A 27,697-nucleotide genomic window follows, 5' to 3' on the forward strand; every position below is an offset into this window, starting at 1 on the left:
CTGCCCCAGTCAAACTCCTCACCTGATCACACTGTCCCCAGAGCAGGTTGAACGCTTGACACCAGAAGCGAGAGCCGGCTGGGATCACACACACACCATGAATGATGTTCACATTTTGTAAGATCTGCGTTCACATTTCGTGAGATATTTTTTCAATATTCACTTTTTGCAATTAATGGTTTGCGGATAATTCACAATTTGCAGCTGATTCACGTTTTGGGGCTTAACAGCTCTGTCTCAGAGACCCCATTCACTGTTTGTACATTACTCGAACATCTACCATACTTTCTATTTCTTTCATGGCTAAAGTCATACAAAATTCTGCAAACTTGTGCGGAGGTATGACTGGACAAAAAGTAGTCAGAAATCACACCAATATTTTCAACTCTATCATGGTGTTGAAACATAGAGTCTTGAAGTGACAGCATGAAATGATAAAACAAATGACTGTCTGATAGTACCATCTTATCAGTTTTGTCAGAATTCAGAACTAGAAGTTTAAATATCATCCAACTTTTCAGTGCAGCCAAGAAGGCCTTGAACTTTGCAGCATGAGAAAGATTACCTGCACAAACAGACATGCATATCTGCATATCATCAGCATAGCAGTGAAAAGTGATTCAATGGCTGTGTATAATTTTACCAACTGGTGTAACATACAGGAAAATTGTAGCAGGCCGAGTCCTGATCCCTGAGGTATCCCAGACATGATGGTGTTATAAAAGACAAATTATAATTTGCTTGACAAGTAACCCCTCAACCATGAGAGCACTTGAGAAATTCCAAAATAATTTTTAATATACCTCTTACATGGAGTCATTTGTATTCATGAATCTAATAACCTGTTCTTTTTTTAATCCTTGCATGAACACATCTCACACAAATAGCTACAGGTTCATGCGTTGACTCATCCTGATTTTGTGTGCTATAGAGGCAAAAATGTATAGATGAGGACAACATAATTAACCCCCTATGAAATTGAATGTTTTCTTCAAAATATTCCCAAGTATTTAACACAACAAGTAATTTTCAATACAGCATTTGTAAACATCCTAGTTTTATTTTGGATGCTTACAATATTTTACTTTGCACACGGAAACAAAATTATTTCACAAAAACCAAAAACTACCAGGGTTAAAATTATTAGCCCCCTTAAGAACTGACCTTTTTGTTGCACCATAACACAAACCACTGCTGTGCAAGAATGTGTTTTACACTTTGTAATGCTTGTAACATCAAGTCAAAACTGTGGGTCGTCTTCCAGTGTACACACAGTATGAAAAACCTCAGTAAGGGTTTGAGTGGTCACTTGAGAAAGCATCAAAAGAAATCAGTTTAGATTTGAGAAAAACAACTGTTGATGCTCACAAAGGAGGAAAGGGATATAAAAAAGTTATCATTGCATTTGCAATTGTCAAGAATTGGAGTCAGAAGTATCAAGAAATACCAAGAGGGCCAACCAGCACACAACAATCCTTGTGAAGTAAACAAAAAATTTCAAAGAGTGTGAAAAGACAAATAGTAAGCAGTGTGTCTAAAGACCCCACAAGTGCCAAGACACTCGTGCATGACTTAGTCAAGTCAGGAATTGTAGTCTCAAAGAAGACAATCACTAGAGCCCTGACCAGGACTGTGAAGTTGCAGACCAAGAAAAAGGTCCACTTCTACAGAAGAGACACCTTCAAGGCAGACAGAAGTTTGCTAAGAACAACCTGAAGAAATATTCTACATGGAAGCATGTCCTTTGGTCAGATGAGACTAAACTAGAGCTCTTTGGCCATAGAGATATTGCTTATCTTTGGTGAAAGAAGGGAGAGGCGTAGAACCCAAAGAACACTGTCCCCACAGTGAAACACGGAGGTGGGACTATTATGCTGTGGGGATGCTTCAGTGCATCTGGAACTGGGATTCTCCTCAAGGTGGAAGGAATCATGGAGAAAGAAGGATATGTGAAGATTTTGAAAGAAAACCTTAAGCAGTTAGGAGGCATGTCTGAGATTTGTTGAAAACTGAAACAAATGACTGCAGGCTGTTATTTAAATGTTATTTGCTTAAAATGACACAGAATTGACCATTAGCACCAGGGGTGCTAAACATTTTCAACCTGGAAGTTTTTGGTTTTTGTGAAATAATTTTGTTCCTGTTTTTGTTCCTAAGCATCCAAAATAAAGGCTGAATGTTTAGAAATGCTGTGTTGAACACTCCTTGCTCTGTTACAAAAAAAGCACTTGGGAAAATGCCGAAGAAAATGTCAAATTTCATAGGGGGCTAATAATTTTGTTCTCATCTGTACCTGATATTTCACTGGCTTATACTTTTATTTTGCACAGCAAAAAGGTGCTGATCTGAGGTTTTCACAATTCTGTTTCTTGGCACCTGCATGAACTTGAACAGATCCAAGTATCCATGTTGTGAACATCTACATTTAACCTATGTCCACATAGCACAACGTCCTGCTTGGCACAACACAGTACAACATCCAAAATTACCTTTAGATGGACTTTAGTAGAAGAAAACACACCAAATGTAGTTGTATGTCTCCAATGTGACCATCTGTAGCTGAAATCTCACACCTTCTTTTATGAAAATCTGTGCCATTCCACTGGAAAGATGTATAATTTGTGGTGCAGTGTAAACTTGGCACAATGCCCATTTACAGCTGGGTGGACTGAGACAGACAACACAGATTAAGTGTTTTGTCCAGGGACACGGTCAGGTAGCCTGAGCTGGATTTGAACCCAGGTTTACATGTTGGCAGGCCATCTCTTTATCCAATGAAGTACAGTGATGATTTACTGTGAATTAATTGAAGCGTTCAAATAAATGTGTTACATGTAATTTTTATGTATTTTTGCCACTATATGAAATAATTTTGTTGGTGCCCAGGAACTTTGGACATTGTATTAAATATTCTGATTATTCCAGATTGGTTTATTTGCATTCATTTCCAAAGATATTTTAAATTACGTACTTGAGATTTAAGGATGCCAGTCATTCTGAACTGTATCCACGTGTATGTGTGTGTGTTGTGTCCAGTTTGTCCAGATTGCGCCACCTGCTGAGCTGTTACGACCCACAGGAAGCAGTGAGCCTTGGGGAGAGATATGGCTATGGCTTGATTCAGAATGGATACAGCTACACCACAGGAGGAGGAGGGTAAGGTGACAGGCATGCTAGTCGCTGATGTGCGAGCAAAGGAATTTTGCTACGTATATTTTAGGGAAATAGCAGCTAAATTAATCTGAGCAAAGGGACAGCCAATGACAGCCAACAAGGATACTGTAAATCAGGGGTGGCCAAGTTCTGTCCTCGAGAGCCACCTTCCTGACACTCTTAGTTGTCTCCCTGCTCCAACACACCTGAATCCAATGAAAGACTCGTCAGCAGACTTTTAATGAGCCTTTCATTGGATTCAGGTGTGTTGGAGCAGGGAGACAACTAAGAGTGTCAGGAAGGTGGCTCTCGAGAACTGAAATTGGCCACCCCTGCTGTAAATAAATGGTTTCAGAATTGAAGGATAAACATTTTATTTTGCACTGAACAACAATCCAGCACACTGTATGCTTAGTGGTTCCCAAACTATTTCTGCAGGGCCCCCTTTATGTAGATAAGAATATTTTCGACCCCCCCACCAACACACATGCACGTGTCTTTTGCTTCCAACACTGCAATGTATTTTAAACATTGTACTTTAAACAAAACTGCAATTTCTTATTGAACAAAACAAAATAAAGTGACAAATAATGTTTACAGTGGAATTCAAAGTGACATGCATCTTAATTTTTGAAAATTAATTTCTCACAAAGTTGTCCGTGTTCTAGGAGGCACACGTGATCATCATCATCAGTGTTACCAGTTGCTGCTGATGGCTTCCAGTCCAAAAGCTGTTCAAAACAGCCAAAATGCACACAAAACTATATAATTCACACACATCTTCAACCGCTTATCCAAGATTGGGTTGTTGGGGCTGGAGCCTATCCCAGCAGTCATAGGACGTGAGGCGGGGTACACCCTGGACAGGACGCCAGTCTGTAAAAGGGCCACATACGGACTAACAAACACATTCACACCCGCACACACACCTACGGACAATTGCATGTCTTTGGATGTGGGAGGAAGCCGGAGCACACGGAGGGAACCCATGCAGACACTGGGAGAACATGCAAAGTCTACACAGAAAGGGCCACAGGTGGGAATCGAACCCATGACCTTCTCGCTGTGAGGCAGCAGTGTTAACCATTTAGCCACCGTGCTACCCGAGTGATATAACTATAAAATATTGTTTATCACATATGTAAATATGGCATATTTTAACCAAACATAAATAGATATTTTAACTATTGCTTCGTGTATCATAAAAAAGCAATGCAGTTGAAGTATACATGAAAAATCCAACAATAAACCTTTTGTTTGCATCAAATAAAATTTCTCCTGCAATACCACTATGCACCGACTAGGGGGTGTGCTATCAATTTGGGAACCACTGGTATTAGCAGGAGGTGGTAAAATCACAAGTCAGAATTTCAATACATCCACTTGGGGAATGATTCACAATATTAATACCAGCATTTTGGCATCAAAATTAATCATATATCTTGAAAATAACCCCCCACCCCTTGAATGTAACAAAGTATGGTCTATTTTCAATTGTCTGGCTATTCCGCTATGTGTAAAGTTTGTCCATGCTCTTCAAAAACTTTATAAACACAATTATTTCACAAAGGATTTTATTTCAGTCACACTATGTGAATAACAGAACTTAGGAGGAGGCCATGCTCTTCAAAAACTTTATCAAATTCTTTAGCCTGAGATCTTGTTTTTGGCTTGGCCATGACACTTGATTTACTACAACTTGCCATGCTGTGACTTGAAATTACATGTGTAACTGCATGATCACTGTAATAATATCAGTACTTATGTAGCTTTTTTGACTTCTCTAAAACAAGTACTACCAAGTCAGGAGCATTATATATCATAAACTTGAATGTTGTGTTCAATGCAGGGTTCATCAAAACTAACCATGAAGTCAAAACAATTACATTCTAATATTTCGAAAGATGTTAAGATTTTTCTTTTTCTTTCTTTTTAAAAGTTTTCTTTTTTGCATGGGGTGGTTTTTTTTTGTCATGGTAGACACCCACTTCCTATATGAAATATCTCCCAAATTACACAGTGCACAATCTCTGAAGTGGATGTAAGCATATTTGAGAAAAAAAAAAAAATTCTACCATTACCACCTCCTGCTACTGGTATACTGCATTCTATATTGCATGAAATGCTCAAAATTAAAACTTTTTTCATGGTTGTACATGACAACAGATGAATAAATCTGATTGCATTGTTTCTCTTGTATATAGCTGCATGTTTGAAACATTACTTTTGTGAGATAATGACTATACATTGAAACACAGCTCTTTGGATAGAGATTAGATGGAACTTTATAAATCCCTTGGGAAGACTCCCTTGTGGAAATTGAGCTTCCACTAGCATTGGATAGCAGCACACAAAGTATCAGAAGTAGAAGTAAGAAACAATTTGCAAAATATAAATACCAGAAATACTGTCTTACTGGCTACAACAGCTGTTCTCCTTCCCGTCTTTCTGTTTACCACTCCAAACAAAGATTGGGGTGGTGGGGGGTGCGGTACATAGCAATCACCCCTGTTTCCCCATCCATTAGTAATACAAGCACAACTCCTCCTAAACCAGTTGATGGATTTCAGTGAAACTTTATACAAATCAAATCAAATCAGTTTTATTTATATAGCGCCAAATCACAACAAACAGTTGCCCCAAGGCGCTTTATATTGTAAGGCAAGGCCATACAGTAATTACGGAAAAACCCCAACGGTCAAAACGACCCCCTGTGAGCAAGCACTTGGCGACAGTGGGAAGGAAAAACTCCCTTTTAACAGGAAGAAACCTCCAGCAGAACCAGGCTCAGGGAGGGGCAGTCTTCTGCTGGCACTGGTTGGGGCTGAGGGAGAGAACCAGGAAAAAGACATGCTGTGGAGGGGAGCAGAGATCAATCACTAATGATTAAATGCAGAGTGGTGCATACAGAGCAAAAACAGAAAGAAACACTCAGTGCATCATGGGAACCCCCCAGCAGTCTAAGTCTATAGCAGCATAACTAAGGGATGGTTCAGGGTCACCTGATCCAGCCCTAACTATAAGCTTTAGCAAAAAGGAAAGTTTTAAGCCTAATCTTAAAAGTAAAGAGGGTGTCTGTCTCCCTGACCCAAATTGGGAGCTGGTTCCAGAGGAGAGGAGCCTGAAAGCTGAAGGCTCTGCCTCCCATTCTACTCTTACAAACCCTAGGACAGGGGTAGGCAACCTGTTCCAGAAAGAGCCATGAGGGTGCAGGTTTTCTTTGCAGCCACTGACTCCACCAGGTGATTTTACTGATTAATATCACTTTGAGCAGATTGAATCAGTTAATCAGTGAAATCACCTGGTGGAGTCAGTGGCTGCAAAGAAAACCTGCACCCTCATGGCTCTTTCTGGAACAGGTTGCCTACCCCTGCCCTAGGAACTACAAGTAAGCCTGCAGTCTGAGAGCGAAGCGCTCTATTGGGGTGATATGGTACTATGAGGTCCCTAAGATAAGATGGGACCTGATTATTCAAAACCTTATAAGTAAGAAGAAGAATTTTAAATTCTATTCTAGAATTAACAGGAAGCCAATGAAGAGAAGCCAATATGGGTGAAATATGCTCTCTCCTTCTAGTCCCTGTCAGTACTCTAGCTGCAGCATTTTGAATTAACTGAAGGCTTTTCAGGGAACTTTTAGGACAACCTAATAATAATGAATTACAACAGTCCAGCCTAGAGGAAATAAATGCATGAATTAGTTTTTCAGCATCACTCTGAGACAAGACCTTTCTAATTTTAGAGATATTGCGCAAATGCAAAAAAGCAGTCCTACATATTTGTTTAATATGCGCATTGAACGACATATCCTGATCAAAAATGACTCCAAGATTTCTCACAGTATTACTAGAGGTCAGGGTAATGCCATCCAGAGTAAGGATCTGGTTAGACACCATGTTTCTAAGATTTGTGGGGCCAAGTACAATAACTTCAGTTTTATCTGAGTTTAAAAGCAGGAAATTAGAGGTCATCCATGTCTTTATGTCTGTAAGACAATCCTGCAGTTTAGCTAATTGGTGTGTGTCCTCTGGCTTCATGGATAGATAAAGCTGGGTATCATCTGCGTAACAATGAAAATTTAAGCAATGCTGTCTAATAATACTGCCTAAGGGAAGCATGTATAAAGTGAATAAAATTGGTCCTAGCACAGAACCTTGTGGAACTCCATAATTAACCTTAGTCTGTGAAGAAGATTCCCCATTTACATGAACAAATTGTAATCTATTAGATAAATATGATTCAAACCAGCGCAGTGCCTTTAATACCTACGGCATGCTCTAATCTCTGTAATAAAATTTTATGGTCAACAGTATCAAAAGCGGCACTGAGGTCTAACAGAACAAGCACAGAGGTAGATACAAAAGGTAGAATATCATATGAAGATGTGCATGAAGGAAAATTATTACAGTTTGACATGTTCAAACTGAGACACTAATGTAACTTTTTTTGGAGGGGGTGGGGGGGTTATACATTATATTTGTTAATTACTTGTATAAACAGACCTACTGGCCTTTTTAGTACAGATGTTGACCAGTTTGCCAATTTCTTCACAGAGGTTTTAGTGACACAACATATAAAGTCATGCAAATAACTCATATGGCAGTGTTTGGGAGGTGGTATCATTCTGTTCTTTTTCTGTAGTATTGAATGTTTTTACTTGAGCGTAATGTTCTTTGTGTGTAGGATGGTGCTCAGTCGGGTGGCAGTGTACAAGCTTGTTTCTAGTGGCTGTAGCTGCTACAGTGATGATGCTCCTGACGACATGGTGCTGGGCATGTGCCTCACTTCTCTGGGTGTTCCCATCACTCACAGTCCACTGTTTCACCAGGTAGGAATGCAACCATTTAACAAAACCACAAAACCCAACAAATAGGGAGACTGAAGGTGCCCTTTCTAGTAATACAAAAAACACAGTCAAGCCAAACCAAATTGCTTGTATTTTGGTCTCATCATTACAGTCTTGATATTGGCTCCTATTATCCAAGTTAATTTTGGGTCCCATGAAGCATTTGTGTTACCTACAAAATGAAAAAGGTCAGCATTTTCATACATTTTTACCAACTGTTGGACACTCACTTTGGCCTTCATATCGGTCAACATGATGCAAGTTCTTGTGTCCTAGAATGTAGCCATTAGACCAGTTATGAAGCCCTGATATTGGTCAGGATGATTCAACTTGTTGAGTCTTGGGATTGTCTCAGTCGTCAAAAAATATTACTAAATCCTGGGAATTACCCCCATAATTCTGGGTTCCAGGATTGTCCTACTCTGGCAATAAAATATAAAAAAATACAGGTTGTTCACCATGTTTTTGCTGTTTTTCTTGATGTTCGGTTAATCTAGAAGTCATTTCTTCAGCATGTGACAAAAAAGCAACAAAATGATGTACCAAACAGTGCATACGGGTGAATGCAACTAGCCAGGACAATACCAAGCAAAGCCCCTGTAATCCAGAGAGGAGAGACTGATGTTTGATTCTGTTTGCTTTTATTCTATGTTTAGGTCAAAAAGTAGTCTCAATGTTTCTAAAATATTTGAGATGAAACATTTTTCTGAGTAAGATGACACTCTGCTAAATGTCCTTATTGGTTTGGGGAGAGAAATACTGTCTTGTGGGTCGTGGCAACATTCACATTCAGAATGTTGAACTGTAAAACTGTATGATACCCTGAGACAGTGTTATGTGGCAGAGGAAACACTCGTATTATAATACACATAAGTGACCGCATTTGCACAGAGGACCCACTTTGTGTCTGGTATTTTAGGCACGACCGGAGGATTACACAAAGAATTTGTTGTCCTTGCAGCAGGCCATCTCCTTCCATAAGCATTGGAACATCAACCCTGTGGATGTCTACAAGAAATGGCTGCAGGACACACACAGAGACGAACTCTAGAATTACTGTTTTAGTTCACTATAATGTGGAAATGTACTGACGATGCTATGCTTGTAGCTCAATATGGCAGAGAAGATAGAGTTAACTGTTTTAACCCCTTATGACCTACTGCATGCATTTTTTTAAAGCAATTTCTGCCTAAATCACATAAAAAAAGACAAAACACTGCTCATCGTGGAATTAGCTTTGTTGAGGTGTTGGAATTTTGACCAAACTCAGTAATATATGGTGCATTCAGAAAATATTCAGAGCGCTTCACTTTTTCTACATTTTGAAGTGAAGGAATAAAGCCAAAGGAAATGTCTGTAGACCTCTGAAACAGGATTGTCATGAGGCACAAATCTTGGGAAGGGTACAGAAATATTTCTGCTGCTTTGAAGGTCCCATTGGGCACAGTGGCCTCCATCATCTATAAATGGTAGAAGATTGGATCCACCAAGACTCTTCCTAGAGCTAGATGCCTGTTTAAATTGAGTGATCCGGGAAGAAGGGCCTTAGTCAGAGAGGTGACCAAGAACCCAATGGTCACTCTGTCAGAGCTCCAGCATTTCTCTGTGGAGACAGGAGAACCTTCCAGAATGACAACCATCTCTGCAGCAGTCCACCAATCATGAGATGAGATGAGATTTATTGTCATTGTCATTACACAAGTGCAAAAACAACAAAATTAAGTTTACACTCCAATTACCTCAGACAAGATACAGCAATTAATCCACAATTATTACTTGTTTACAGTAATAATGGCACACATCAGAATTAAAGACAACACATATACATTTGACATTGTTTATGTGCACTAAACTTAAAGAGGGTGAAGGCCACAGCAGGTGAGGCCCGCGCCGCCCAGATCAGGCCTGTATGGTAGAATGGCCAGATGGAAGCGCCTCCTTAGTAAAAGGCACACGGCAAAACTGCCCAAAGATAGGTGCACCAGGCTTGTGGCATCATATTCAAGAAGACTTGAGGCTGTAATTGCTGCCAAAGGAGCATCAACAAAGTATTGAGCAAAGGGTGTGAGTATTTATGTACATTTCATAGTTTTTTATTTTTAATAAATTTGCAACAAATTCAAAAACCTTTTTTCATGTTGTCATTATGGGGTGTTGTCAGTAGAGGTTTGAGGGGAAAAAAAATGAATGTACTCCATTTTGGAATAAGGCTGTAACATAACAAAATGTGGAAAATTGAAGTGCTGTGAATACTTTCTGGATGCGTTATATATGTAGACAGGTGTGTGCCTTTCCAAATCTTGTCCAGTCAACTGAATTTACCCCAGGTGGACTCCAGTTAAGCTGTAGAAACATCTCAATGATGATCAGTGCAAACAGGGCGCACCTGAGGTCAATTTTGGGCTTTATGGCAAAGGGTGTGAATACTTATGTACATTTGATTCCTTAGTTTTGTTATTTTTAATAAATTTGCAAAAATCTCAAACTTTATTCACATTGTCATTATGAGGTGTTGTGAGTACAATTTTAAGGAAAAAAAAAAAAGAATTTCATCCATTCTGGAATAAAGCTATAACATAAAGTTTGGAAAAAGTGCAGGGCTGTGAATACTTTCTGGATGAACCCTAAACAAGAAAAATCCACACACACAATCAAAACTTTTGCACAGATTAGTTCTGCCTAGAGTCCCTTGATACAGAGTCACGACATGAAGAGTAAAAAAAAAAAAATCAGTCACGTGACTCGTCGTGTCAGCTTGGGGCCAAAATAGTGTTCACTGTTAATCTATATGTATGTAAATCTAGCTATTTTATTTATTTATTCACTGAAAATGCTGGGCTACTGTGCATTTGGATGCAGAAATAGACACAACAAGAGCGTTAAGATGTACAGATTCCCTTCAGATCTGAAGAGAACAAAAATTTGGGAAAATAAAGTCAGCTGTGTGGGATGGAAGCGACTCCATCGTCAAAGCTTTGAGAGGTAAATTTATTGTTCAGTCCCATATACAGTAAAACTCACCTAAACTGTCATTGTATAAACCGGATATTCGCAGTCACCGGACAAGAAAAAGTCCCAAAGTTTTTGTATTGTTTTCCATGTAATAAACACCGTATATAATGGATTTTTCACTCACATTGGATAAAATGTCCCATCCGATCGCAGTGTATTTCGATTAAAAACCCCTCGCATGTGGGACTGGAGTCATTTCCGTGATTAAAAGACCAGCGGTTTATTTTTTTCACCCCATGCTCAGACTTGGACTCAGTGCCTGATATGCACCTGTTAAATCTGACACAGCAAAAGGCTGTGATTTGACACTTATCTGCTTTCACTGCTTCGTCTGCCATCATATTTTAATAGTTTTTGATTACATTTCGGGATCACATACATTTGGCAGAAAGGTCTACAAATTTACAGCGTGGAGTTAGAAAAAGAGGAAATTTACACCATACCTTTGATTTGGAGGTGATGATTGTAGAAAGAAGAGCTTGTTGAGACTCAAATTAGTCCACAATAAAGCATAATCCAGCAACAGAGAACTTTAAAACTGTCACGCACGCAAATGCATGACATGGAGTTACAGAGCTGCAGCTGCATAAATCAGGCTTTAAATTAATTAAATAAATCAACATAAATTGTATATGTAAATTTGATAGCTTAACTATTTTTGTACCTGGATGTGTTGCTGTATGTGGTTAACTGATTGAAAAACATTGAAAACATAAAAGGTTCATTTAGTAGTTCAGCACATTTGGCCCCAAACTGATGCCATGTTCTAAGTTGATGCTATTAGGAACCCTAGTTTTGCTTAAACCACATACCCAAAAATAAAGGCTTAGCACTCTTGAGCATATACGTACATAATAAAGGAATCATTTACTTTGTATCATCTGAGAGAAAACCTTTTAATTTTCAGGAAACCGGTTGCTTTAAGCTTAGTTACTTTCAGTATATTGTATATGCATATTTATTTGTGTTGTGATTTTGTAAATGAGCCACTGATAGAAGTGTGTGTGTGTGTGTGTGTGTATGTGTGTGTGTGTGTGTGTGTTAGATATTGCTTATGGTAATTATACTGTAGCTGCACAGACTCTGTTGGCAGTCCTTTGTATATATAAACTACTGTGTAAATGTAATGTACAAATTTGTAGTTTTTTCGTAAGTGGGTTGACGGAAAATTTAATTTGAAATGTGCAAACATTTCTACGTATTCTAATAAAATCAAATGTAAGATTTTTTCCCCCTATTTTTTTTATTATTTATTTTATTCATTAAAGAATATTGATATTCCCTTATTGTCTATGCCTGCTTACTCCAATTAAGAATAAGAATACTGATAGAAGACTAACATTTCACTTATAAAAGTTACAAACTTCATCTTCTTTTTTTATTTTAAAGGGGGAAAAATATTTGTAGGTGTACTTCGTGGTATAGTACAACACAAATATAGTTGCTTTTTGTAACTAAATAAAATCATTGTGGAAAATGTGACTAAATATGACTTTATTTTGTTTTCTTATAAATTTGAAGAAATTATTTGAAATTAATAGTATGATTTTAATAATGAAAATCGCACCTTGTACCCAATAAAGATTTATTCATAAAGAAAATTACATATTTAGCAGCTTGTAATTATTTTAATAATTCATGCATTTATTTTCTATACCCGCTTAATTAGAACCTGACTGATATGGATTTTTGGGGGGGACTGATATATACATAAAATGGCTACTGTTCCTAATATTTTATTAATAATAAACCCTTATGACAAAGAAATGTAATTGAGGCTTCATGTTTTACAGCTTAAATACGAGGTCTATTAGAAAAGTATCCGACCTTATTATTTTTTTCAAAAACCATATGGATTTGAATCACGTGTGATTACATCAGACATGCTTGAACCCTCGTGGGCATGCGAGAGTTTTTTCACGCCTGTTGGTTACGTCATTCACCTGTGGGCAGTCTTTGAGTGAGGAGTTGCCCACCCTCTCGTCGTTTTTTTTATTGTTTAGGAATGGCTCAGAGAGTGCTGCTTTGTTTGATTAAAATTTTTTCAAAACTCTAAGGCACAATTGAGTGGACACCATTCGATAAATTCAGCTGGTTTTCGGTAAAAATTTTAAGGACAGCCCACGGCACCTGATGGCGATCTGCGCTTCGAGGCTGCAGCGTCTCGCCGTTTCAAGTTGAAAACTTCCACATTTCAGGCTCTGTTGACCCAGGAAGTCGTCAGAGAACAGAGAACTTTCAGAAGAAGTCAACATGAGGAGTTTATTCGGACATTCCATTGTTAACAGACATTTTGTAATGAAAGAACGTGCGGGAAGAGTCGCATGTCGGGCCGAACCCGACCGCGGGGGGTCGCGTCAGGAAAAACACCTCCGTTGGAAACCTTAACGGGCAAGTTGGAACATGCCCAAGCTGTTAAACAATTTCTCAGTTACTCACTTGTTGAAAGCCATCAAAAGCCGCCTGAATTTTACAAATGGTTTTCAACACGGAGGTGTTATTCCTGTCGCGGCGCACACAGATTCGCCGAGTCGTCACAGAAACGACTCGGCGAATTTGCGCGCACGTCTTTCATTACAAAATGTCCTTAAACAGTGGAATGTCCGCATAAAGTCCTCATGCCGGCCTCTTCTGAATCTTCTCTGTTCTCTCACGACGTCCTGGGTGAATTAAGCCTTAAATTAGGATGTTTTCAGGTCGAAACAGGCCGATGACGGCGCCTGGAAGCGCTGCACGACGTCCTGCTCTGTGGGAAGTCCTTACAGCGACAGAAACACCCCATAATCTCTCATCAGCCATTAAACTTTTCACCGAAAACCAGCTTAATTTCTCGAATAGTGTCCACTCGGATATTCCTCACAGGTCCAGAAAAAATGTTGATAAAGCAACGTGCGCCGTCTCAAGCAGCGTGTGAAACAAAGGAATTCAGCCGAGAGGGCGGGACCACATCTCACTCAAGGCCTGCCCACAGGGAAATGACGTCACCGACACGCGTGAAAAAACTCACGCATGCGCACGAGGGTTCAAGCATGATTGGTGGAATCGCACATCATTCAAATCTATATAGTTAAAAAAAATAAATAAAAGTGTCGGTTTATTGTCTAATAGACCTCGTATGAACTTTATAACCAACAAACATACGTCATGCTACCTTCACTCGGATTAGCAACTGCTGTGTTGCTTTGTTTAGCATTTTCTGATTGAAAATAAATGGCAGCTTTGTGTCCGATTGTTGTAACGTGACCAAGTGTTAATGGGGGTCCCAGCCTTCCTTGACAGCATGGTAAACAATGCAGTTGGCCCCCCTCTGCTGGACAAACTATGTAATGACACCATTTCCACCAACCAAAGGATTTTTCTGCATTGTTTACTCACTAAAGCAAAAATTTTCATTTCAACAAAAATAATGCTGATACAGATATACTTGTAGAAGGTTTATATTGTCCGATATTATCGACCAACTGATGTCATTTGAGCTCTAATAATAACAATTTTACATAGCATTTTAACACCAAAGTGCTTCACAAACCAAAAAAAATAAAATAAATAAATAAATAACACGAGTTAATAAAAACTGATGAAACAGAATTAAAACATGAACAATAAACATTTTCCACCATTAACAACTGTAGACATCATAGGAAAAGTGTATTTTTAGTACAGATTTAAAAATGTCAAGAGAATTCAACTGTTTAATCTCAGGCTGCACTTTGTTCCACAATCACGGTGCATGAAGTTAAAAAAATATCAGCCACCTGCTGATTTATTTTGATTATAATGAAAACATACGTTTATGTTCAAGAAACATTTAATTTTTGGCAATACATAAACACAAGTTGCAGTACTGTTCAAATTGTAAGTATATTGTGCCTAAACCTTTTTAAAATGCTGGTTCATATGAGGGTGAACTTAGATATACTGAAATAACCAGGACCTATCTGACCCAATATTAAACGAAAAGCACATTTCCAACATATCATCTTTCTTCAAAAGGCTAAAGGCTTTTTAGAGGTTTGCTCACCTCCAGCAGTTGCCTGTACTTATGCTGAAACTGCACCAGTAATTGCTTTTTTTTAATGTCCCTCAGGATGTGTGTCTTGATAGTTTCCTGATGTGTCGCACACAAAGAGAAGATGTCACTGTGACATCAGTTACTATGTCAACAGCAACTGCCTATTGGCTTAACCCATGTAGAAAATTTTAATGAGTCCTGGGTCGGGATAACACTTACTGTGATTTCTCCTCAAATCTACAATCTCCTGATACTGGCTGAAACTTGGGGTCAAATTGTGGTTAAGGTATTGATGGCTGTTATCAATGTCACCGGGTTTCACCACCAAAACCTCACGTTAATGCTTACTGTGTCAGATAGGTTCTGCCACATGTCACACCTCCAAGTGGTGGCCTGGGAAATACTTAAGTAGCTGAGTAACAGTGCTGAAAGGAAAGTGTCTAGTATCTTTAAATAACCAGAACCCATGGCTGAGGAACCGTAGAGACTTTTAAATCCTTCCTAAAAATGCACTTTTTCTCTCTGGCATTTCATAAATGAGAAAATGCAAACTTTGTTTTATTGTTTTTACTGATTGCTGTAATTTTATTAGTGTTATCATTTTAACTCTGTGCCCACATTTGTACAGCACTTTGGTTGACTGCTGTCATTTTAAATGTGCTCTGATCACAAAAAAAGAACTATGAGAAAGACAGAAAGATCTAAGAAACAAGTATTAAATAGATTTTTTTTAATGCCATCTCAGACGAATACTATAAATAAGATGACATACGACGATTACCAACAAATAACTCTGGCAGATAACCAACCACCAATCTCACATGCCATCCAAGCCAGTAGATGGGCATGAATAAGGAATAAATTAAGAAAAGACATGAGCTACTTCACTCATTAATCAGTCAGTGGTGGGCACAGCTAACCGAAAAGTTAGCTTCAATAACCATTAAACCACTAACTGAAAAGTTAACTTTTATAACACTAAACCAATACACTGCTGAAAAATTTAGCGGAAGTTACCGCTAACCTTTAACTTTTAGTATTGACTCGGTACACTGTTTAAGCACTGCAGGGGCTGCTGGGTAATTTCAAAGGCGATGACAAACACAAAACGAACACATGAAAAATAAATAAATAAAAAATAAACCCCCAAAACTGTCATCTTTATCAAAAGCAGGAAATCGCAGTATTAGAAATCACAATTTCTCTCTCTCTCTCTCTCTCTCTCTCTCTCTCTCTCTCTCTCTCTCTCTATTATATATATATTATAAACTGTTAACAGAGCGACGCCTCACCCGTATTGTGATCACAAACACAAAGCAAAAGCACAAAAAATAAATAAATAAAAAATGCTGACTTTTGAGCTGCTTACATACCATTTTTGTCCACAGTGTAACTTCTTGTCTTCTTACCAGCACTTGTGTGCTTGTGTACCGGAAGTGTTAGCTAGCCTTCTGCGTTCATAAACAGGGACTAACATGTATGATTTTAGGGTTTACAAATGGTTTTGACCGTTAAATTTACACACTTTACCAGTAAAAAAAAATGTTAGGGGACTGAAAGTTAACGGAACTAAAATTTAGCGGAAGCTAATTGGTCTGCTGATAGTTTTCAAAGTTAGCTGAAAAGCTAATCCGCGAACGAAAATGTTAGCTTTGCTAATTAGTGGTTATCAGATTAATGGAAGTGTCCACCACTGCAGTCGGTAGAATGGAACTACCAAGGCCAGAGAAGAAGAGGCAGACCCCACAACACCTGAATAAATGTTGTAAATGTTATGTAATCTTTTTGATTTGCAGAAAGCACTTGATACCATAGATCACACCTTACTATTGAATAAATTACAGAAGTACGGTATTGGAGGACTGGCCCTGGATTGGTTAACTAGTTATTTATAAGACAGGTACAGTGTGTTAGATTTGGAGGGAAAAACTCCGACTTTTTGAGGATTTCATGTGGGGTGCCCCAAGGTTCAGTACTTAGGCCATTACTGTTTTTATTGTACACTAATTATATTGGTTTGGTTTCTAAGTTTGTGAGATGTATTTTGTTTGCTGATGACATGACTGTGTTTGGTAGTGGGGATCATTTGGGACAGCTCCTGGACATGATGGAGAGGGAACTACAAAAATTTAAACATTGGTTTGATTTAAATAAGTTATCGCTTCATTTGGGTAAAACCAAGTGTATCATATTTGGAAATAAGCCCTGGAACTTAAGTAGAAATTTATTATTGAATGATGTCGAAAATGAAATGGTAACTGAAACTAAGTTTCTTGGTGTCTTAAAAATCATCGCAATTTTGTACAAAGTACAATAGTTCCTCCCCCAGCATTCGTTGGTTGTGTTGTATCATTCTTTGCTTGTTCCATATATGACTTACTGCATTGAGGTATGGGGAAATCCATATAAAACAAATATATAAATCCAATATTTCTGTTACAAAAGAAAGCTAAAAGAGTTATAAGTGAAAAACCATATCGGGAGCCAATGAATCCACTGTTTGCTTGTTTGCATATCTTGAAATTTTGGGACGTGGCTGATTATGTTGCAAAACAGTTTATGTACGAGGTCTGTTAGAAAAGTATCAGACTTTTTTATTTTTTGCAAAAACCTGATGGATTTGAATCACGTGTGCTTGCATGAGGCAACCTTGACCCTTCGTGCGCATGCGTGAACTTTTTCACACCTGTCGATTGTGTCATTTCCTGATAAGCAGCCTTTGTGTGGGACGTGTGTTGTGCGCTTGACGAATTTTCATTTCAAGGAAAAAGACGGAACGACTGGTGCAGCGCCACATCAAATTTTGCCAGAAACTGGGCGACAGCCAGGTGGAAACCATTCGGATGATTCACGCGGCTTTCGGTGACGATCCTATGGGCATCACATAGATTAAGGAGCGGTACAACCGGTTTAAAGACATTCGCACAACGGTGGAGAGCGAGCCACGCTCCAGTCGGCCATCAACATGCTGAAACGACCAGATCATTTCCAAAGTGAACGCTGTGGTGATGCGGGACCATCGTGTGACTATCCGAGAAATTGCGGAAGAGGTGGACATCAGCACTTTTTCGGTACATTCCCTGTGACAGAAGATTTTGCCATGAAAAGAGTGGCTGTGAAATTCATGCTGCTCCTAATGGCGGCGCAAAAGCGCCTCCGTGTTGAAGCCTCACCGGACATGCTGTGACATGCCCACCTCTTCCACAATTTCTCGGATAGTCACACGACTAAAAAGTCACCGAAAGCCGTCTGAATCATCCGAATGGTTTCCACATGGCTGTCACCCAGTTTCTGGCAAAATTTGATGCGGCGCTGCTCCAGCCGTTCCGTCTTTTTCTTTGAAATGAAAATCCGCCAAGCGCACTGCACACGTCCCACACAAAGGCTGCTTACCAGAAAATGATGCAATCGACAGGCGTGAAAAAGTTCACGCATGCCCACGAAGGTTCAAGGTTTGCTCATGCAAGCACACGTGATTCAAATCCATCAGGTTTTTGCAAAAAATAAAAAGGTCCAATACTTTTCTAACAGGTCTCATATCAAGTTAAAAATGAACTCTTACCTCAACATGTCCAGGAATTGTTTCAATTGAGGGATTCCTGTTATCTGAGAGGAATTTCAGTATTTGACTGCTTAAAGTACTGTAAAAAGTCATTGTGTATCTGTTAAAGGGGTTAAAATCTGGAATGACTGTCCTGATAGTATTAAATTATCTGGTACTTTGGCTGGCCTGAAAAGATCTTATAAAAATAACAAAATTGCATATTATAGTACAATAAATTAGGTGAATTGTTTTTGTTTCTGTTCTTCTGTTTAATCTGTGCATCATACTGTTAATAGTTCTGCTGTGTTTGGATGTTTGGTGTATTGCATGATTAATCTACAAAAGCTTTTTGCTCATCTTCTTGTCCTTTTCTTTTTTGTAGTTGCTGTTATGAGTGCATATATATGTGTATATGGCAGCTTGTGATACTGGTGGGCATTTATAAGCCTTTGCTTCAGTCCACACCCTTCTGGCCACACACAACTGGGATATTTTTTTTATTTTTTATGAGGTTTTGTTTGCTTTTGTTTTTCTTTGTTTGGTCTTGTGAGAGATTTCTTTAAGTTTGTGTATGTGTGTGTGCCAAATAAAAAATAAAATAAAAAAATATCTACAGGTCTTTTGTGGGGAGAAGGGAAAGTCATTGCCAAAAATAGACTGAGATGGAGAGTCACTGTACATGCCCTAAATATAGGTGATTGTAAATATGACGTGGTATAGAAGCAGATGATCTCAGTTTGTCAAAAAATGTGTGAGAAAATAACTGAAATGTTTCAACTCAGTGTTCCTCAAGAAATATTGAAAGGGGTTTGCATATTTCTCCCTCTACATTGCATAATATCATGAAATGATTAAAGGAATCTGGAGGAATTTCGTGCATAAAGGGCCTAAGCTGAACACCTGTGATGCCTGATCCCTCAGACGGCACTGCGTCAAGAACAGTCATTCATCAGTAGCTGATATAATCACATGGTCAAAGCTGTACTTTGGAAAACCTTTGTCAATCATTACATTGTGGAGTTATAGTCAAATGTCCCGTAAAACTTTACCGTGCAAAAAAGAAGTCTCATGTTAACCTTGTCCAGAAGAAGCATTAACCCAGAACAGGCATTTTGATTACACCATCACACAGTGAAAACATGAATTGTGGTCAAACAAATCAGTATTCTGGATCTTTTTTGGAAGAAATGGACAACATGTGCTCTGGACCAAAGATGCAAAGGATCATCTAGCCTGTTACAGCAACAAGTCCAAAAGCCAGGGTCTATCATGTTATGGGGTTGTGCCAGTGTCCTTTGCAAGGGTAATTTGTACATCTGTGATGGCAGCATTAATACAGAAAAGTATATTAGAGCAACATATGCTGCTTTCAAGATGTCATTTTTTATATGGATGTCCATACATTTTTTCAACAGGCTGTGCAAAACTTTATTCTGCAAACATTACAAAGCCATGGCTGCAGATAAGGAGAAAATGGGTTCTTGACTGACATCCACAATGCACGATGGTATCCAAAGCGCATGTAGACAACAGTTTAGATGATACAGAGTGATGCATTATTGCGCATGAGACCATAGAGAGGCGCAGAAGCACACAATGCTTTCAGTTTGCTTGTGCGCTGTTCACCGTCACTCTTCATGATGACTCTGTGCCACATACATGTTGTTACATATCAACATTTCCTTTGCCCTCTCTGGCCAGATGCCAGTGGAAGTGGACATCCGTGCCACAACATGCGCGAGCAGATCGTTTCAGATGCTGTTTTGATGCCGTCAGAATATGTAGGCTGCAATCAGATGATGCAAAAACTGCATATAGACTGCCGTCAGATGTGTGTTCCATCTTGATGGCACCATGAGTGTTTTGAACATGTGAAACACACTCGGTATAGCCGAGCGAATAGGACCAAATATGTCGATGCTCACAGACTGCCGTCCATTGGTCTTCGGACCACAAGTCAATATTTCTCAATTGTGGCCAGATGTGTCATTCTGACGAAATTCAGCCTCAATTGGTGTATGTGTCATGGGGTTATAAGATGTGTTTACAGGAAGAATAGGACAAAATAACACCTGAAACATTTCATCACTTGGTATTTCCAATGTTAAAATGCGTTTTAAGTGTTGTGAGAAGGAAAAGCAACATTATAAAGTGGTAAATACTTGAGCATCCCAACATTTTAAGAATGCGTTGCATGTGTTTCTGGCCTCTGGACCATCCACACCTTTGCATACATCTACAGCAAGTACACCTGTGTCTAGAGCATCTCCTGACCTTACAGCCCTGTCCCCTAATATAAAGAGAAAAAGGAAAAACATTCCAAGACTGCTGCATGAATCCAGTACAGCTGCATGAAGACAGCAATGCCAAAACAGAAGGATTCCTAGGATTTTGTGAGAAGTTAATAAATTACTACACCATAAATACGTACTTACTAGAGACAAGCTGTCAGTGTAATAATTTCTCCAGTTGCAACTATGTTGTTGTTTAGAATGTGACAGGCTGGACGGTCAGATTTAACATTGCATTGTAAACATTGCATTTAGTATATTTATGTGCATATATTTCAGTTTTTGAAAGAATATTTTAGTTATTTGGGATTGCAGAAGCCTCAATTGTACTTAACCCCTTAACTTAACCCCAGATGTTTCTGGCTACACTTTATCAGTATACTGTATGATTCCATGAACTACATAATTGAAACTCAGAGATAAGCAAACATAATAACATTTAAATTCAGGAGAAGAATTACTCACATAATGTTGGGAAGGTGTCGTAGCACGGACCCACAACAGGGGGCGCAAATGAACGGACAATGAGTAAGCCAAAAGGTAACAATTTAATGTTGTGATAATACACAACGAAACGTGTCGTAATTTTCACAGTCAATAAACACCAGGTGATGTGTGGGCAGGCTCGAAGATAGAAGACGCCCGACGAGAGAGAAGCCGTGTCCCACACGGCTTCCACCACCAACGGCCTGAAGAACACCGGAGCCGCCAAGTCCCGAGTCCCCAGGTGGCCTCTGTCTTCGACTGTCGACCCTGGTACTGCTGGCAGAAAGCAGAAATATGATGTGTGAGTGTGAGTCCGCACACTCAGTAATTTATAGTCCAGACACCGTTAGGAGGGAGCACCTCCACCTCCAAATCATACACACTCGTGCAGCTCCTGTTTGTCCCTCTTCTGGGTCTTCACAGGAATGCGACTGCACACAGAACAAGGTTAGACAACGTATTAGTCAGCAGAGAAATTACCTTAGTACTGGTAGTCGATTTCTCGGCGGGGAGGTGGAGTTGCAGTCCGGCTTTTATGGTGGTGATAAACGAGTGACAGCTGGTGCAGAGGATGAGTGACAGCTGTCACTTCTTCTGGGTCTGGCGCCCTCTTGTGCTTGGAGCCCGCACTCCAAGCAGGGCGCCCTCTGGTGGTGTTGGGCCAGCAGTACCTCCTCTTCAGCGGCCCACACAACAGGACCCCCCCCCTCAACGGGCGCCTCCTGGCGTCCGACCAGGCTTGTCCGGATGTCTTGCGTAGAACTCGGCCAGGAGGGCCGGGTCCAGGATGAAGCTCCTCTTCACCCAGGAGCGTTCTTCAGGTCCATACCCCTCCCAGTCCACCAGATATTGGAAACCCCGGCCCTTACGACGGACGTCCAGGAGCCTGCGGACTGTCCAGGCAGGCTCCCCGTCGATGAGCCGGGCAGGAGGCGGCGTAGGTCCCGGAGTACAGAGGGGTGAGGTGTGGTGTGGTTTGAGACGGGAGACATGAAAGACAGGGTGAATCCGCAGTGAAGCCGGGAGTTGAAGCTTCACTGCGGCCGGGTTGATGATCTTGAGGATCTTAAAGGGTCCAATGAATCTGTCTTTCAACTTTGGGGAGTCGACACACAAAGGGATGTCCTTGGTCGAGAGCCACACCTCCTGCCCGGGCTGGTATGTGGGGGCCGGGGAACGTCGGCGGTCCGCATGGGTCTTGGCCCTCGTCCGGGCCTTTAACAGGGCAGAGCGGGCGGTCCGCCACACCCGGCGGCACCTCCTGAGGTGGGCCTGGACCGAGGGCACACCGACCTCTCCCTCCACCAGCGGGAACAATGGGGGCTGGAACCCCAAACATGCCTCAAAAGGGGAGAGGCCGGTAGCAGACGAGACTTGGCTGTTATGGGCATACTCGATCCAGGCCAGATGGTGACTCCAGGCCGCCGGGTGCGCGGAGGTGACGCAGCGAAGGGCCTGTTCTAATTCCTGGTTAGCCCGCTCTGCCTGGCCGTTGGTCTGGGGGTGGTACCCGGACGAGAGACTCACGGTGGCCCCCAGCTCCTTACAGAAACTCTTCCACACCTGCGAAGAGAACTGGGGACCACGATCTGATACAATGTCCGATGGTATCCCATGCAGCCGCATGACGTGGTGGACCAGAAGGTCTGCTGTCTCCTGGGCTGTCGGGAGCTTCGGGAGGGCCACGAAGTGGGCCGCCTTGGAGAACCGGTCCACTATCGTGAGAATAACGGTGTTGCCCTGGGACGGCGGGAGGCCCGTGATGAAGTCCAGGCCGATGTGAGACCAGGGGCGATGAGGCACTGGCAGGGGCTGGAGGAGTCCCGTCGTCCTCCGATGGTCTGCCTTGCCCCTGGCGCAGATGGTACAGGCCTGGACATAGTCCCGGACGTCGGTTTCCAGGGACGCCCACCAGAAGCGCTGCTGGACTACTGCCACGGTCCTACGCACTCCGGGATGACAGGAGAGCTTGGACCCGTGACAGAAGTCCAATACGGCAGCTCTTGCCTCTGGTGGGACGTACAGTCTGTTCTTGGGGCCAGTCCCCGGGTCCGGGCTCCTTGTCAGGGCCTCCCGGACGGTCTTCTCCACGTCCCAGGTGAGGGTGGCCACGACAGTGGACTCGGGGATGATGGTCTCGGTGGGGTTCGACAGCCCCGCTTTGGCTTCTTCTTCGTGCACCCGGGACAATGCATCTGGTTTTGGTTCTTGGTCCCGGGGCGATACGTGATCTGGAAGTCAAAGCGCCCGAAGAACAGAGACCAGCGGGCTTGCCTGGGGTTCAGCCGCTTGGCGGTCCGGATGTACTCCAGGTTCCGATGGTCCGTGAAAACCGTGAAGGGCAACGATGCCCCCTCCAGCAGGTGTCTCCACTCTTCAAGAGCCTCCTTCACCGCAAGAAGTTCCCGATTGCCGACGTCATAGTTCCGTTCAGCTGGGGTCAACCTGCGGGAATAAAAGGCACAAGGATGGAGGACTTTATCAGCCTCCACGCTCTGGGACAGCACGGCTCCTATCCCTGAGTCAGAGGCGTCCACTTCTACTATGTACTGGCGATCAGGATCAGGCTGCACCAGAACTGGTGCAGTCGAGAACCGGTGTTTCAACTCCTGGAACGCGGCTTCGCACCGATCCGACCAGGCGAAGGGGACCTTGGTGGAGGTCAGGGCAGTCAGGGGGCTAACTACCTGACTGTAACCTTTAATGAACCTCCTGTAGAAATTTGCAAAGCCTAGGAACTGCTGTAGTTTCCTGCGGCTTGTTGGTTGGGGCCAATCTGTCACCGCCCCAACCTTAGCCGGATCAGGGGCGACGGAGTTGGAGGAGATGATGAACCCCAGGAAGGACAAAGAAGTGCGGTGGAACTCGCACTTCTCGCCCTTCACAAACAGCCGGTTCTCCAACAACCGCTGTAGGACCTGACGTACATGCTGGACATGGGTCTCAGGGTCCGGGGAAAAGATGAGTATATCGTCCAGATATACGAAGACGAAACGATGCAGGAAGTCCCGCAAGACGTCATTTACCAAAGCTTGGAACGTCGCGGGGGTGTTAGTGAGGCCGAACGGCATGACCAGGTACTCAAAATGACCTAACGGGGTCTTGAATGCCGTCTTCCATTCGTCTCCCTTCCGGATCCGAACCAGGTGGTACGCGTTTCTAAGATCCAATTTTGTGAAAATTTGGGCTCCATGCAGGGGCGTGAACACTGAATCCAACAGAGGTAACGGGTATCGGTTGCGAACCGTGATCTCGTTCAGCCCTCTGTAATCAATGCATGGACGGAGTCCGCCGTCTTTCTTGCCCACAAAAAAGAAACCAGCACCCATCGGGGAGGTGGAGTTTCGGATCAGCCCGGCAGCTAAGGAGTCCCGGATGTAGGTCTCCATTGATTCGCGTTCCGGACGTGAGAGGTTGTACAACCTACTGGACGGGTACTCAGCGTCCGGGACCAAATTGATGGCACAATCATACGGTCGGTGCGGGGGAAGAGTGAGTGCCAGATCTTTGCTGAAAACATCAGCAAGATCGTGGTACTCCTTTGGCACCGCCGATAGATTGGGGGGAACTTTGACCTCCTCGTTAGCCGTAGTGCCGGGAGGAACCGAGGATCCTAAGCACTCCCGGTGGCAGGTTTCGCTCCACTGCGTCACAACCCCAGACGGCCAATCAATCCGGGGATTGTGCTTCACCATCCATGGAAAGCCCAAAATCACTCGGGAGGTAGAAGGTGTTACATGGAACACTATCTCCTCCCTGTGATTCCCAGACACAACCAAAGTCACTGGTTGTGTCTGATGTGTGATTAATGGAAGCAGGGTGCCATCTAGTGCTCGCACCTGCAATGGTGCCGGCAGAGCCACCAGAGGGAGCCCTACTTCCTTTACCCATCTGCTGTCCAGCAGATTCCCTTCAGACCCCGTGTCTATCAGTGCTGGGGCATGAAGGGTTAAATCCCCACAAAGGATTGTAACTGGGATTCGTGCAGATTTGCGGGGTTTTCCCGCGTGCATGTTATGACCCACCCTTAGCCCAGTTTCTAAGGACGGGCGTTGTAGTTTCACCGTTTTAGGGCAGTCCTTCTGCATGTGCTCGCAAGAGCCGCAGACAAAACACTCCCCGCGGGCCAGCCTCCTTTGTCTGATTTGTGATTTTAATTTGGCCCTGCTCGTGTCCCTAGCCTCCTCAGCAGGGGGAGCCGTAGCCACACGGAGCTCTCTGGCAGTGAAGCGTGGGGACGACGCCACCTTGTCGGAACCGGAAGGGGGAGGGACGGCTCGTGCCCGGTCACGCCTCCCGGCCTGCTCCCGACGATGCTCGCTTAAACGGTTGTCTAAGCATATAACCAAATCGATCAGCCCGTCAAATTCCCGCGGTTCCTCCTTGGCCAGTAGGTGCTCCTTAAGGACCAGGGACAGTCCATTTACAAAGGCGGCGCGGAGCGCAACGTTATTCCAGCCGGACCTCGCTGCCGCGATGCGGAAGTCGACTGCATACTCGGCTGCGCTACGGCGCCCCTGTCTCATCGACAGCAGCACGTTCGAAGCGGTCTCGCCTCTGTTGGGATGATCAAACACTTGTTTGAATTCCCGTACAAACCCAGTATAAGATGTTAGGAGCCGTGAATTCTGCTCCCAAAGCGCCGTAGCCCATGCACGTGCCTCTCCTCGAAGCAGATTAATAACATAAGCTACCCGGCTAGCGTCTGATGCGTACATGACGGGGCGCTGTGAAAAGACGAGCGAACACTGCATGAGGAAGTCCGCGCACGTCTCGACACAGCCCCCGTACGGTTCCGGAGGGCTTATGTATGCTTCAGGGGACGGTGGGGGGGTTCGTTGAACGACCAGTGGAACGTCTGATACAGGCCCAGGACCAGCCAGAGGAGTGGCTGCAGCAGCGCCCTGATCGCGCGCTTCCACCCTGGCGGTGAGAGCCTCCACCCTTCGATTAAGGAGGACACTCTGCTCGGTCACTAATTCCAACCGGGCCTTGAAGGCGGTTAAGATCTACTGCAGCTCACTCAACCCGCCTCCCGCTGACGCCTGCGCTCCTGGCTCTTCCATTGGCCGTTCAGGCTTGAGTTGACGCCCCTCGGAGTCCATGACGATGGCCGAGAAATCCTGTTGGGAAGGTGTCGTAGCACGGACCCACAACAGGGGGCGCAAATGAACGGACAATGAGTAAGCCAAAAGGTAACAATTTAATGTTGTGATAATACACAACGAAACGTGTCGTAATTTTCACAGTCAATAAACACCAGGTGATGTGTGGGCAGGCTCGAAGATAGAAGACGCCCGACGAGAGAGAAGCCGCGTCCCACACGGCTTCCACCACCAACGGCCTGAAGAACACCGGAGCCGCCAAGTCCCGAGTCCCCAGGTGGCCTCTGTCTTCGACTGTCGACCCTGGTACTGCTGGCAGAAAGCAGAAATATGATGTGTGAGTGTGAGTCCGCACACTCAGTAATTTATAGTCCAGACACCGTTAGGAGGGAGCACCTCCACCTCCAAATCATACACACTCGTGCAGCTCCTGTTTGTCCCTCTTCTGGGTCTTCACAGGAATGCGACTGCACACAGAACAAGGTTAGACAACGTATTAGTCAGCAGAGAAATTACCTTGGTACTGGTAGTCGATTTTCTCGGCGGGGAGGTGGTGTTGCAGTCCGGCTTTTATGGTGGTGATAAACGAGTGACAGCTGGTGCAGAGGATGAGTGACAGCTGTCAGTTCTTCTGGGTCTGGCGCCCTCTCGTGCTTGGAGCCCGCACTCCAAGCAGGGCGCCCTCTGGTGGTGTTGGGCCAGCAGTACCTCCTCTTCAGCGGCCCACACAACACATAATGTTTAAATAAATACTGTATTAGTATAAACATTGCCCCCCGCCCCCAAAAAAAAGGGTCGGGCGAAAGGAGAATAAGTGAAATTAGGCCTTATAATGTGATCAATACTGAACTTGTCCAAGGTCTAAATGAGTTGACCTTGGGGGGCACATTTCACCTTGATACACAAAGTCACATCACCCATATGGGGGCACACACACACACACACACACACACACACACACACACACACACACACACACACACACACACACACACACACACACACACACACACACACACACACACACACACACACACACAAAAGACAGATACATAGTCCAGCAGATAACAGAATATTTACAGAGGAATCTTTCAAATGGTAAAACATGCCCCATGTTCCACACAAATACTCCTTAGACATTACTCCTTTGAAAAAACTGAAGAGGCCACTTGAATTTTCAACAGGCGCCCAGGTAGTGGTCAACTGAAGAATTACACAGGGATCAGTATTAAAAGACACTCCAATCAT

The 27,697-nt window shown here is 42.8% G+C and overlaps 1 protein-coding gene and 1 long non-coding RNA gene across 3 annotated transcripts in view; one reads left to right on the plus strand and one right to left on the minus strand.

Moving 5' to 3' along the window:
* The window catches only part of b3glctb (beta 3-glucosyltransferase b), a 63,260-nt gene extending 53,611 nt beyond the window's left edge, over nt 1–9,649 (plus strand). For both annotated transcript variants that reach the window (XM_034178223.1, XM_034178224.1), the window contains 3 exons: nt 3,037–3,156; nt 7,837–7,981; nt 8,919–9,649. In XM_034178223.1, coding sequence (XP_034034114.1) covers nt 3,037–3,156; nt 7,837–7,981; nt 8,919–9,050 — 397 coding nt within the window. In that variant the 3' untranslated portion in view covers nt 9,051–9,649. The remainder of the gene's footprint in view (nt 1–3,036; nt 3,157–7,836; nt 7,982–8,918) is intronic.
* Nucleotides 1,737–24,064, minus strand: LOC117517272. Its single transcript, XR_004562691.1, has 3 exons — nt 24,054–24,064; nt 7,047–7,053; nt 1,737–1,902 (listed from the first exon to the last, which is right to left on the minus strand). It is a non-coding gene; the product is annotated as an uncharacterized LOC117517272 (long non-coding RNA).
* Between the last annotated feature and the right edge of the window lie 3,633 nt (nt 24,065–27,697).

This window comes from Thalassophryne amazonica, chromosome 9 (assembly GCF_902500255.1).
Source record: "Thalassophryne amazonica chromosome 9, fThaAma1.1, whole genome shotgun sequence".
Lineage (NCBI taxonomy): Eukaryota > Metazoa > Chordata > Actinopteri > Batrachoidiformes > Batrachoididae > Thalassophryne > Thalassophryne amazonica.